This window comes from Helianthus annuus, chromosome 16, assembly GCF_002127325.2.
Source record: "Helianthus annuus cultivar XRQ/B chromosome 16, HanXRQr2.0-SUNRISE, whole genome shotgun sequence".
Classification (NCBI taxonomy): Eukaryota; Viridiplantae; Streptophyta; class Magnoliopsida; order Asterales; family Asteraceae; genus Helianthus; species Helianthus annuus.
This window is the reverse complement of record NC_035448.2, coordinates 53459064-53472205: the sequence shown is the minus strand read 5'-3', so window position 1 is coordinate 53472205 and position 13142 is coordinate 53459064. Positions and strand designations below refer to the sequence as shown.

The window sequence follows — 13142 nt, the reverse complement described above, 5'->3', positions numbered from 1 at the left end:
GCAGCGGAAAACTCGAAGTTTATACTGGAAATAGCTCTGGCTCCGTTAGAAAGGGCAAAATTACCATCTAACGTCGGGAAATTCAATGGGTTAACTGACCCCGACGATCATCTGAGAGTCTTCACCAGCGCAGGGTTGGTTGGCGGTTGGACTCTTCCGCTTTGGTGTCATTTGTTTGTTCAAACATTAACTGGGCCAGCGCGAATCTGGTTTGATAACCTTCCGACGGGGCAAATCGAGTCATGGAAGGACCTGCGCCAAAAATTCTTAACACACTTCAGCCAGCAAAGGCGTTCCATGCGGGATACATCCGATGTCATGAACATATGGCGTCGAGATGACGAGAATCTGGAAGATTTTATAACCAGATATAATAAGGAAGTGTTGGAGATCGGGGGTGTTCACGAACAGCTAATCCGTGCTCAGTTTAAGTACGCGGTTAGATGTGACGACATGGTCAAAGTGTTATCCGGAACAGAGGGCCTTCCCAAGAGTTGGGAAAAGATAATGGCGGCGGCCAAGGTTTATGCGCAGACGGAGAAAAACCTTACTACAAATAGGCCACCACCACCACACAGCAGGCCCACAGACTTAAGTGCAACGGGCGAGCGAAGATTCAAAAAAATCATGGCGCGAGTCATCCGGAAGTCGCTCCTCTGAAGATGCTCGCGCAACAATTAACAAACTCTCTGCTCAAAGAGAAAACAAGCATGAAAATAGGGAGAGGCAGTGGACCCCCCTAACAAAGACCCCGGCGGAGGTTCTGAGTACCGAGGATTATCAGTTTAAACCGCCAATCCCGATGAAGAGTAAACGTGGTCAAGACCTGGCGCAATATTGCGAATATCATAAGGATACTGGGCACACCACAAACAACTGCATTTCCTTGCGCACCGAGATAGAGAAAGCCCTCAAAAATGGGGAGTTTGCGCATCTACTCCAGAATATGCGTAAGGAGATAAAGCAGATTACCCGGGGAGAAGAAACCTCCAACAAACGGGCGAAGACTTAAGGGACTCTGTAGAGTTCCCCGCAGGAAAAGACATCAAATATGGCGAAACTATCAGGGAGTAAGTTAAGTTCCATCTAATTATTAAGACTTTGTAACGCCTCTGAGCTTTATCCATGAATAAAATTACAAAGTTTCTATCATTTGTGTTTACAAAATGCATGCAATTTCTTTTTAGTAAGCGCAAAAACATTATGGTAGTATAAAATAAGCTCCATACGCGGTCAGTGATTACCTCACAAACGACCATAAGCTTCACACATGAGCTTCATACCAACTTTATTCGCCTTACTTAAGTAAAAGCAATTGTACTCATGCAAATATTGTAAAGTCATTCAAACAAATAGAAACATATTACCTTCAGCGTAAAAATACGCCCTGAAGAGATTCAAACACGACAGTGTTTCGAGTTTTACATAAACAAGCGCAACAAAACAAGGATCTACATCCCACACACAAAAAAAAAGAGAAAAGGGGGGAAACACAAATTGTTCAAAAACAATTTCACCCTACTCTAAATCTTCATCCTCGTCAGGGAAGATTTCTTTAAGCTGCGTTACCGGATCATCCGACTGCAGCGCCACATTTATCAACTCCATAACTGGAAGTTGTAAGTTATTAAACTCTGCCTTCAGAGAAGCAAGCGCAGCGGCAGTATCTACGCCGAAAGCAGCGGACTTGCTATCATCCCAGTTAACCTTCAGCGCGTCATTCACATGATAGGAACATTCCGCATAACCTTGCGCATATCCATCCCGCCGCGCAGCAACCACCAATTCAGCAACAGTTTTATCCAGCTCTTTAGAGTTTAATACAGATTCAGCAACCTATAGTCAAGCGAAATTGGTAAAAGAAAAAAAAGAAAAGAAAAAGCAAGCGCACATATGACTTCACAATAAAAAAGGAAAGGAACTTACACAAGCAATTCCGCGATCCTTCAACCAGGCCATGTCACTCTTTAAAGGATCAAGCTCGCTTTCCACTGTGACTCGCGCCGTTTCTGAATTCTCCAATTTCTCTTCAACCTCAGTCAAACGGCGGGAGGTTTCAGTATACTCGGAACGCGCGAGCTCCAGGTCTTTCTTCAGTTGTTCCTGGTCAGAAACCAAAGCAGTAAGTTCCTCTAGTTCTTTATCTCTAATGGCAAGAGTGCTTAAAGCTTGTACCTCCCGTTGCTCACTCTGTTCCCTATGAGAACGCGCTTCTGCCAGCGCAGCCTCCAAGTCAGCCTTCTCTTTCTTCAATCTTTCAACCTCCGCATCTTGATTCTTCAGCTTTTCGACATCAGCTTTGAGGTTATTAATAATAATGCGGAGATTCGCTTTCTCCGCATTATCCTTTTCACAAATTTTCTTCCAATTTTTACGTTCTTCAGAAAGGAGAGCAGCTTCAGCTTCGGCCCTTCTCTTCCAACCAGCAACAGACCATTCCTCAGTCTTGCGCTCAGCCTCAAACTTGGTTTGATCATCTTTTAATTTAGCCATCAATTGAGCCAGACGTTTCTCATCATTGGAAAATTTCTTCTGAGCCGCCATGAAAGATTTCTGCTCTTTATGCATATTATACCACTCCCGAACAATACGGTGGGTAGTAGAAACATGAGAGGCGGTCTCAGCAACATAAGACTGATAGGCCTGTTCACAAGATCGGCTTTCCTGAAACTTGACCTCCCCAGGCGGAAATATCCCCTGCAGCCAATCTTGGCACGCATGCCAGTCCGCAAAAGTATCTCCTTTCTTCAAATTCCAAACAGGGGCGTGAAGGTCAGCAGCATCCTTCTCCGAATAGCTCCGATAGTAATAATCTCCCAAAGTTTCCTCTGGGCGGATGGGAGATTGTTTACTAACACCAGCAGACGAGTCTTGCTCTTCAACCGTCATCCTCTCAACATGCTCCGGCATAGTATCTGAAGGCGAAGGAGTAGGAACTTTTTCAGTTGCCCCTTCCCCTTGGTCTTGAGTAACCACCTCGGGGATCGAAGGATTATCCGTATCATCCACCTTACCTAGGCCAGCATCAGCAGACCTCTCGGTTTCAATAGACTTTTCCGCGTCATCTGCACCCTCCGTAGCAGCTGCAGAAGCATGCGGAGGGGTAGGAGGAAGTTCTTCATTCACCACAGATTGCACGTTTATGGGAGTTGGAACAACAGGAGCCGCTGCAAAAATAAAAAACTGTAAGAATCTAATCCATAAAAGGAAACAAGGGAAGATGCTACTTACCAGGAACAGACTCCGTAACAAAGGCATCAAGATTCCCTCTTCGGGTAATTTTCTTTCTCTGAACCTTTTTAGGAGGTTGATCTTCCGCATCAGTATCAGTTTGTTTCCTTTTGTTCGCCCCCCTTCGCACCAAATGCTCAGGGCTGGATTCCAAATCAATTGGATCTTCTGGGTTGGATGGAGGAATATCAGCAGAATCCTTCGGTTCTGGTTTCGGTCGCCTAATAGTAACTGCAGGCGCAAGACCCTCCAAAGTATCAGAAACCACCACATAATCACACTTGTCAGAAGAACGACGCATACCTTTCTTCTCAACATTTTTAGCCTTAGAAGATTGAGTCTTCTCCGCATCGCCTTTCTTTGGCGCGACATTACTAGTCATCACACGCCTTTTCTTCTCAGGGCCTACGCCCAAATTTGACAATTCACCTATAAGGCGCAAAGAACAATTTACTCAAACGCGCAAATAATAAGTAAAAGTACATAGAAGGCGCAATCTTACCTACGCCAGCAGCAGGCTGTTCAGACAAATCCGCGTCCCACGGAAGAGAAAAGTTCCTCACAATACGGTCATACCAAAACTCTTCATCAGCATTTTTCTTAATGGTACCCATCTTTCCTCCTTCTCTCTTATATGCAACAACATACAAAGCAACAACTGCAAAAAACAAAAGGAGAAGCATACTCAAAAAAAAAAAAGAAAAAAAAAAGAGAGAGAGAGAGAGAGAGAGAGAAGAAAGGGGGTGAACCCAACCATACCATGACCTCCCTCTGTATACACAGGCTTGTCGTCTCGGTCCATCTTCCAATTCAAGCTCATACCAGCACCAACATGGGCTCTCTCCGGCAAAATAATGTTAGGAATTTCCTTCAAATCTTGATACCAAGTTTCATCAGAAGGGGTCCGGAGTGTTTCAACGGGAACATCTTCTTTCCCCCTTAAAACCATCCTCACCGGAATCACTCCGGCCTTAATAAAGAAGAATTTTTGCTTCCAATCATGGAAAGATTTTGGGGGATGAAGCAAAATTTTCTTTGCAGAAGCTCTCTGAACAAACGAATAGAACCCCTGCGTACAGTGCATTTGGTGGAAAACCCTAAATCGGGGAACGGTCGGCTCAATATGCATAGTCCGACACACAAACTCAAAATGTCGAACCCTGACCATGCCAATAGGATGCAGTTGAGAAAGATGAATATTGTAAAACTCAAGAATTTCAAGAAAGAACTTCTTTACAGGCAAACGAAAGTTGCCATCACAGAAAAAATCCCAAAAAAGGGTAATATACCCGGCTGGGGCATCTGCCGCTGTCTGTCCCTCTTCAGGGAACAGAGCGCCCCAACTTTCTGGAAACTTGAAATTTTGAACTAAACCGTCAAAAGACGCTCTTGACCACTTCAACGGTGGAAGTTCAGTCGACATCTCTTCGGTAAAACCTTCTTGGTGTTCTCCGGTTGACATAAGAAGGGGAGTAGGGGATTTTCAATAAAAGAAAAGAAGGGGAAAAGTTTTCAACAAAACAATGATGGCACAAAGAGGTTACCCAAACGTTATATACTTATCGCAATAAATAGCATTGGTAACTGTCACAGCGACTTTTCCGGGTATCACAGTCCCCAAAAACAGCAGAAAAGTACACACGCGTCTGCACACGCGCGTTAAAAACACGGATAGTGGCATATACCTGACAGTGTCAGCCTGTCATACAGACCTAGCTGTACCATCCCCTAAAGTCAAAAGATTTCCAGAACCTCCAAACAAAATTAAATCTTCTCATAGAAGATTCCTCATTTTTTCGCGCCCAAAAAGACATTTCTCTCTCCTAAGTCCAGTGCTCCACTTATTCGCATAAGTACAACACTAGACTGGGGGGACTTGAAGGGGTAAGGTCCCAAAAACCTCATAAAAAGGATGTGAGACCATACCACCAACTGGCCTTTCAACCTTTTTAACCTTGTGCGGCCGCGCATTAGTCTTACAAAAGGAAGAAAGAAACCAACAAGCGATAGTCGCGCACCCAAAGGGAAGCCTAAACCCTTGCGCCACTTTCCATTTAACAAAGGGTTAAAACCCTGAGATCAATATGTCCGCCCAAATATCCAAACTTGGATATTATTTTACCCAGACTTGGGATCTATTCAGCTGTGTGCACACTGTAAGGTGTCACACTAGATTACAGCAGTAACCTTCTAGAAGAAATATGATCGTGCACCACCCAGACGGTTATAACCGTCCGGACACGTGTCATCATCACAAACATTCCTGAAATCACAACGATAGCATGTAATTGGAGAATGATCTCCACTTAAACCACTTTCCACGTGGCAATTCCCCAACCATAGATCAAGTCATGATCCGTGTGCATTCACATCAGGATCAAAGCAACTTAATGAAGATCAAAAGGACTTAACGGAAGGAAAAATAACCGCTACGGCGTGAGCATCTTCCGTTATCTTTTCAGTAACAGATTTTCCCTCCCAAACTCCCGGTTATAAATAGGAGAACTCTTCAGGTATAAACTCAGATCTCATTTTCACTACTCAAATACTTTTATCTTCTCCATTACAAATACTTATTCTCACACCGGAGTCGGGTCAAGGAGAGAACCCTCTTCTCCCCTTGACGAGGCTAACGGTGCTCTGTTTTGCAGAATCACCGGAGAAGGAACTTGGCTGCAACTGAATCAATTGAGAGAGAACTAACCTTTTATGCGGATTCAAACCCCCTAGATATCTCGGTTCCGACCATTTATCTAGTGTTTCTTCAATGTGTTATTTGGATGGTGAGTTTTTACTTTTGTTTATTTATGAAATCTTTTATTTTTGTTTCAAAACTAATAAAATAAGGCCACATGCATTTAAAAATTGTAGTATGACAAGTTTGTTACACCGTTAATATCTGGGACCTTGCAATACATACGAGAAGTAATTCCAATTTTTTGTTACATCATATTTAGTACCCCTATGTAACATTTATTTTTATGACATATCACATATATACCTTCCTTTATGTTAATATTTAGGTTGTGGGAGTTTGAACTGGCATGACAAGTTTACCACTCTATTTAGGAACTATTTTTTGTAGTCTTGAGTGATTTGTATGAGTTTGTTTGCACAAAAGAGTCTTATGTCGGCCCAAAAGAATCGATGAGATGCTTAGACTGAAACGGAAGGAAACTTAATAGACTATGGATCTTGCCAGCATGGCCAGGCATATGACTTGCAATGCCCAATGGAATGCACATATACTGCTTTTTTTTTCTTTTAGAGTTTGTTTTTTTGTTGAAAACGTGACAATTTTAATGTGGAAGTTGGGATCAGTTTTTTATTTATGTTTTTAGATTGTTAACATCAGACATAACATAAGAGTGTGATCGTTGTAATAACTTGGAACTCCTAGCATGTTGACTTCATAGGTGTTTGGATGAATGTTATAAAACTTTTTTATATTATTGAATGATCAGAATAAGATAATAAGTTGTAATAGAAGTGTTGGCGAAAATAATTTGTGGACATTTTTTTGTGGCTTGAAGTTGTACTGATGATGTTATTTGAGTGTGACGCATTCTAATCTTTTAAGGAACTAATAAATAAAATCACAAAGCGACTTCATTATATATCGTTTGTGTTTTACATAAACTACAACATTATTTGTTAACAGGTTTTGAACGCAGGTACCATAAATTCTTATGTAATTCTTAATTGTTACCTTATTTCTTAAAGTATCAACCCTAAACCTTAACTTATTACAGTCAAATATAGTAACATACAATTTAAAGTATATTCTTCTTTGTATTCCATACAACATATATATATGGTTTCAGGTACGATGTTTCGCAATTGTTTAAAATATGTGCCACTTTGATGCAGATGGTCAAAGATTTCACCCATTTAGTGAAGGATCAGAGTATCACAGGTAGAAACCCTTAACTAAATAGTAAATACTATAGGTAAGGTGGCAAGTTGGACGGGTCCGGTGGGCTCGGTAATGGGTCAGTGTGGGTTTGGGCTTATATATAGGTTGCCATATTTTGGCTGCTGGTTTAAATGGTTATATGGCTGCTGGTTTAAATGATTGATAAATGCATTTTAGAAACGTTTTTTTTTATTGTAGCTTAAATGGACACTTTAGGCTGAGCAGATGTCAAAACCCTGTTATATATTTTTTAAGCAATTCAATACTTTTGACAACTCAAAGTCAGATTGTTTTCGTGTTGTTTTACACATTACTGCCCACATTACGACAATTGTATTATATTTCTCATAACCGGCTTTTTATGTATTTTTTAAAAGTATTCAGTCGTTATGCTTAGTTGTGTTGTTTAGCCAAATGAATGGAGTTTTTTGCAGCTTAAATTTTAACTGCAGTCATACCCACATAAGATATTGATCAGGAGGCAAGCGCAAATTGCGACGATTCAGCAAACGGGTGGACTTGATGGTTTGCCGAAGAGAGTAAACATGAAACTTTTGGTGTTGGTCATAGCTCGGCTAGCATTTCTACGAGTTTAGGTAAGTTCAATAACTTAGCTTCATATCATAGAATTTGAAATGTATATTTATATACGTATTCGATTTAGTGCTTAGGATAATCAGGTTGGTTGGTTTAACCGATGAACCTGCATACAACCTCTCTATATATATTATACGTTTTAAAATAATCAACCTAACCTAACACACTATGTGTAGGTAAGGCATACGATGTAGTTAATGTGTAAAAGAGATGAATCCCTGTTTTAATTCTGTCCTTTGATGCCTTATGTGAAAAAAAGTGTTTGTTATTTTGCATAGGATATGCGTAATAATAGCTGAAGATGGTAGATAGAAGAGAAAGGTGGCACTTGCATGGAATAGCTTTTGGTACTGATTCGATCACTTTCTCTAAGACTTTCCTAGCGGATTTGTTGTTTTTATGAAAGACAGTTGTCTGTTAGAAAGAATTTCCTCAAGCTCGAGGCTTTAGAAGCGGGAGGTAGCAAGTCCGTTGGAAGAAGTCATGTAATAGAAGTATAGGGGGACATTGATAAATCGCTATGTTTGCATATATATATATATATATACGAATATACGAACAGGGGCGGATGTACATAGGGCAAAGGGGTAGCCTCCGCTACGGCTTGGCGCTCTGGCGGTAGTGTAAAATTAGTGTAAATTTTGGAAAAATTTGACGTTTTTTTGATTTCGTTACCGCTTATTTATAAAACGTTACCGCTTGGCGCGAATCCTAGATCCGCCACTGTATACGAATATACGATTAACATTGAATTGTTGAATATATATCCTCATGAATTTTATAAAAAAAACCCGTTTTAATAAAATTAACAAAATATTAATATCCTTAAAATAGAGCAACCCGTGGGTACCACGGGGAATAACCTAGTATGTAATATATATGGGTTAGGAAGGAGAAATATGTAATTATGTAATGGTTTTTTTATTTGGTGAAATACGTAATAAGCCAGCTTAGAAGAGTGAAATATGTAAAAATCTCTTTTTTCTAATAGGTTCATTTTGTTAGATTTTCACTAACTAGAAGCCCAACCCGCCGCGATGCAGCGGGGGCTGGATTTATATTTCTAGTCAGCCGATATCAAGACACGTAAACTATTATAAAATACGTTCAAATGCTCATATGAATGACTCTTTGGCACCACTTTGAAATCTGGCTTATATGGTAAAGTTGCAACTTGGAATTCTCTTTCATGCCAGTTGAAAGATTAACAAAACAATAATAAATATACCTTTAAATTGAAAGGAATATAAAGATTATCAACTGTGGTCTAGTTGACTCGTCTGCCAAGCTCTTAAACTTCCATTCACCACCGTCCCCGTGCTTCCACGTGGGCCCATTTTGTCAAACGTGAATAAAACATACCTAAAAACCCAAATCTCTTAATCCTTCTAGGTTGCAAATTAATTAGTAGATAAATATCCTAAAAATTAGGGCATATACACATAAAAAGTAATTATATATATCTCGTACACTCTTTACGGATTTGAAGCTGCCTCGATCAAATGCACAGAAATTCAATGCAAAGAAGTTGAAAGAAATATCAAATAATAAATAGATAGAGTCAAATAAGGGGGATTTGGTGTTTTGAATTGAAAAGCATAGAGAATTAGGATGGAACCTGTTGGAGATTTGGTGACATCCTAAAGGAAGATGATCACTGTTTGCAACAATGTTGAATAAAGCTCTTCCAAAACCTACAAAAGATTTGGAAAAAAAAACCTACAACAGTGGAGCAATTTACGGATCAAACCATACAACGCGGCTATTCTCCTGTGAGCTCGTGGAACGTTGTCGTACCATAAAGCATTTCGTGCAAAACAACACACAGACACCACCGCCCACTGCGAAATCGTGATACACATCAGACCGATTAACAAATCATGAGAACTTAGAATATATACTATCATTGCCAAAATGTGCAAGTATTAAGTAGACATATAACATTAACATAAATATATCAACTAATGTTTTGTTTAGTTCCTTAGTTACATTTTGTTAATTGCTTGTGTTTAATGTAAATTAAAAATAGATCATAGACTTGCAACTATTACTATTCATAACACCTCAAAGTCACAAATGTAAATCTGAACGAATTACAAGGAACAAAATATAAAAATTTAGAAAATATCTTGTTACCATTCATTGCCATGAGTCCTTTTAATTACAACTGAAGCATGTACATCGTCTTCATCAACTCGGACTCGCTAACAGCTAAAGTTCTCTCAACTTCGGAACACTCAACGATTTCTAATTCAATTCGCATATATTTCTTCGTTCACCTGGACGGATCAAAAACCTAATAAAATCGATTCCAAAACAGATAAAAATATATGAATATAAGAAATTGGATTGTTAACCTCATCAAGCATATCCTTCAGTGCTGAAAACTGACAAAGAATCGCACCTGAAACGTCCATTTTCTTCTTGTTCTTCGATGTCAGAATGTATAATTCGCCTAAATCAACTCATTCATAAGTAAATAAGTGAGAATGCCACCTGTTTCAATACTATCATACCCGATCAAGTTTAAAAACAACATCACACAACATTGTAACTTGCTACTTAAGCTTCATAAAGCTCCGGTTTAGACCCCAAATCATCAAACTTTACAATCCTAAACAAATTATTAATAACTAATCAGCTAATTTAAAAAACATTTGTTAGCCTTGTGCCTCTCTTTCTTCACAAAAATAATTCACGATAATTAATTCCATCACAACAGCATACCCAAAGAAAAGCCACCAACCTAATACTTATAAACTCTCTTGTAAAAACCCATTATTTTATCAACCAAAAAATATCTGATTTTTGTAAATAAAATAGAAAAAATAACAACACTAAACATATACATATACATATACATATACATAAATCAACTCATATGTCATGTGTTCTACCTTTCATATATAAACAAAGGAGACGAAACGACGATATTTACCTAGAGATCAGAAAAACTGGCGATCTGTGTCTGAGTGAACTTCTGATCGATTTCTCACGGTGATGGCATCAACAATAACCTCTAGCGGTTCCGGTTAATACATCGTCATCTTCAGTTATCAAATCTAAAAAATCGTAAAGAAAAGTTATCAAATATAAAAAATCCACCAAAACCTTTGATTGTTATACCATCGCTGTAGGAGACTTCTTATCACATCGGTGCAATCTGATGGTGTCCAATCGATGTTGAGGTCGACGCCGGATGGAGGGGGAAGCGGAGGAGGAGCGGTCGTGTGGATGTTTCTTATCACCTGGCTCTCTCTCTCTCTCTCTCCTAAGGAACTCTCTCTTTCTAGAAGATGGGTGAGAGACTCTTGGCAAATAGATGTGGAGAAAATGGTAAAGTAGTGTACCACTTTCTAAGCAAGGGTTTCAACTAAGAAAAGCAAATAACACAATTTATGCACAAGTTACAACAACAATAAGCACAAAGATGTTGAAAATTAGAAGTATATATAATTATCACAATTTATTTCAAATCATAAGGTTGTTACTAATTTTTTTTTTCAAATCTAACGGGTTCATGTGACAACAATAAATTAATTAAGATTATCATATGATAATTATTTAATTACAAGTTTTTAAGTTTCAACAAAATGATCAATAACCTATTATTTATATGTGTGTGTCACTGTGTTTAATACATATACAATGACTATATTTGTATTAGTTTTATTCAAATGTCAACGTTCTAATCTATTTGTTCCAAATTAACTAGTTTTATAACCAAGATTTGTTAAAAAAAAAAATATATTTTGGATGACCTTCCAGAATTTTGTTAGAATAATCGTTCACATAGCAGGAAAAAGTCGATCATTGTGTCCTTAAATACTCGCCTGATCGATAATCTTGTCACACTAACATCGGAAAATGTCTTTGACTTTTGAGATACCAAAATCCGATGAAATTGTTCACGAAATCGTTGGTTTCATAAGAGTATACAAAGATGGCCATTGTGAAAGATTAGTGGGAACAAACAAGTTACCAGCCGGAATCGATTCTTCAACCGGAGTCATATCAAAAGACGTCGTCATCTCACCCGAAACCAACCTGTCCGCAAGGCTTTACATTCCCAAAACCGTCACCGCTTATCGAAAACTGCCCGTTCTGATTTATATACACGGTGGTGGTTTCATAGTCGAATCCACCACGAGTTCTGACTACCACCCTACACTTAATTATCTGACGGCGGGGTCAAATGTGATCACCGTTTCCGTTGACTACAGGCTGGGACCAGAGAATCCGGTCCCAGCTGGGTACAACGACTGTTGGGAAGCGATCCATTGGGTCGCTTCCCATAGTACAGGAGGTGGTCCTGACCCCTGGTTAAATAATATTGGTGATTTTCAAAAGGTGTTTTTCGCGGGAGATAGTGCCGGGGCGAATATCGTCCACAGTATGGGGGTCCGGTTCGGGTTAGACCCGATTGCTGGAATAAATCTAAAGGGTGTTCTTCTACTTGACCCGTATTTTGGTGGAGTTGTCGCGATTGGATCCGAACGTGAGAAAGGTAAGGAGATGAAAGCGTTTACGGATCAGTTTTGGAATTTGGCGAATCCGTCAGTGACCAGGCTGGATGACCCGTTGTTTAACCCGGAAAAGGACCCGAGGATGTCGGGTGTGGGCTGCTCCAGGATCCTTTTATGTGTTGCGGAATTAGATTCATTTAGAGACAGGGGTTTGCTTTACAAAGAAATGATGGAGAAAAATGGATGGCCTGGAAAATTGGAGATGTTGGAGTCAAAAGGAGAGGATCATGTGTTCTTTCTGTTTGATCATACTTCTGAGAATGCTCGTATCTTGTTTGATACAATTTGTACTTTCATCAACCACACTTGTTGAATAAGTTAGGAGTAACTAAAAGTTTTTTAGTTAATCAATGAAATAAAAGTTTTTTTTTTTGGGTTTACTATAAGAGCTAAATATATTGAAAATAGATTATGTTATAATTATTTGTTTGGCTACTTGAGATTTATAGTCATTGTCTCTATTAAAACAACTATAAGACAACTTTACATGCAATTTAACAAAACGTGCAAACTACGCTTTAAGAGGGATTGTTGGGTCTAATCCTTTGATGGGGTTTAATCTTTTGATGGAGTTAGTTTGAAGTTATTATTTAATTGTTTATTCAATGTGATGTTTATTGGTTAAGTCTAGATAAGTTTTAGTTGGTGTGTTTAGGGCTGCAAACGAATCGAACAAACACGAGCAGGTCCTTATTCGTGTTCGTTTGTTAAGAAATATATGTGTTCACGAACTGTTCATGAATGCTTACCGAACAAGATTTTATGTTCGTGTTTGTTTGTTAAGGAAATGAACTTGTTCATGTTCGTTTGTGTTTGTTTGTTAATTTTAGGTAACGAATGAAAATGAACGATAATGAACACAAATACTAACA

General features: G+C 39.0%; 1 protein-coding gene and 1 long non-coding RNA gene across 3 annotated transcripts; one reads left to right on the top strand and one right to left on the bottom strand.

The window, feature by feature from the left end:
- Positions 1-8849: 8849 nt before the first annotated feature.
- Positions 8850-11169, bottom strand: LOC110922178. Of its 2 annotated transcripts, XR_002582941.2 has the most exons (5): positions 10871-11169; positions 10683-10806; positions 10102-10240; positions 9881-10023; positions 8850-9585 (listed from the first exon to the last, which is right to left on the bottom strand). It is a non-coding gene; the product is annotated as an uncharacterized LOC110922178 (long non-coding RNA). The 2 variants fall into 2 exon arrangements; XR_004884162.1 differs by lacking the exon at positions 8850-9585 and having other exon boundaries at positions 9764-10023; positions 10871-11153.
- Positions 11170-11530: 361 nt separating this feature from the next.
- LOC110923912 (probable carboxylesterase 5) lies at positions 11531-12648 on the top strand. The gene has a single exon (XM_022167967.2). The coding sequence runs from the start codon at positions 11612-11614 to the stop codon at positions 12581-12583; it is 972 nt and encodes a 323-aa protein (XP_022023659.1). The 5' UTR covers positions 11531-11611; the 3' UTR covers positions 12584-12648.
- Positions 12649-13142: the final 494 nt, after the last annotated feature.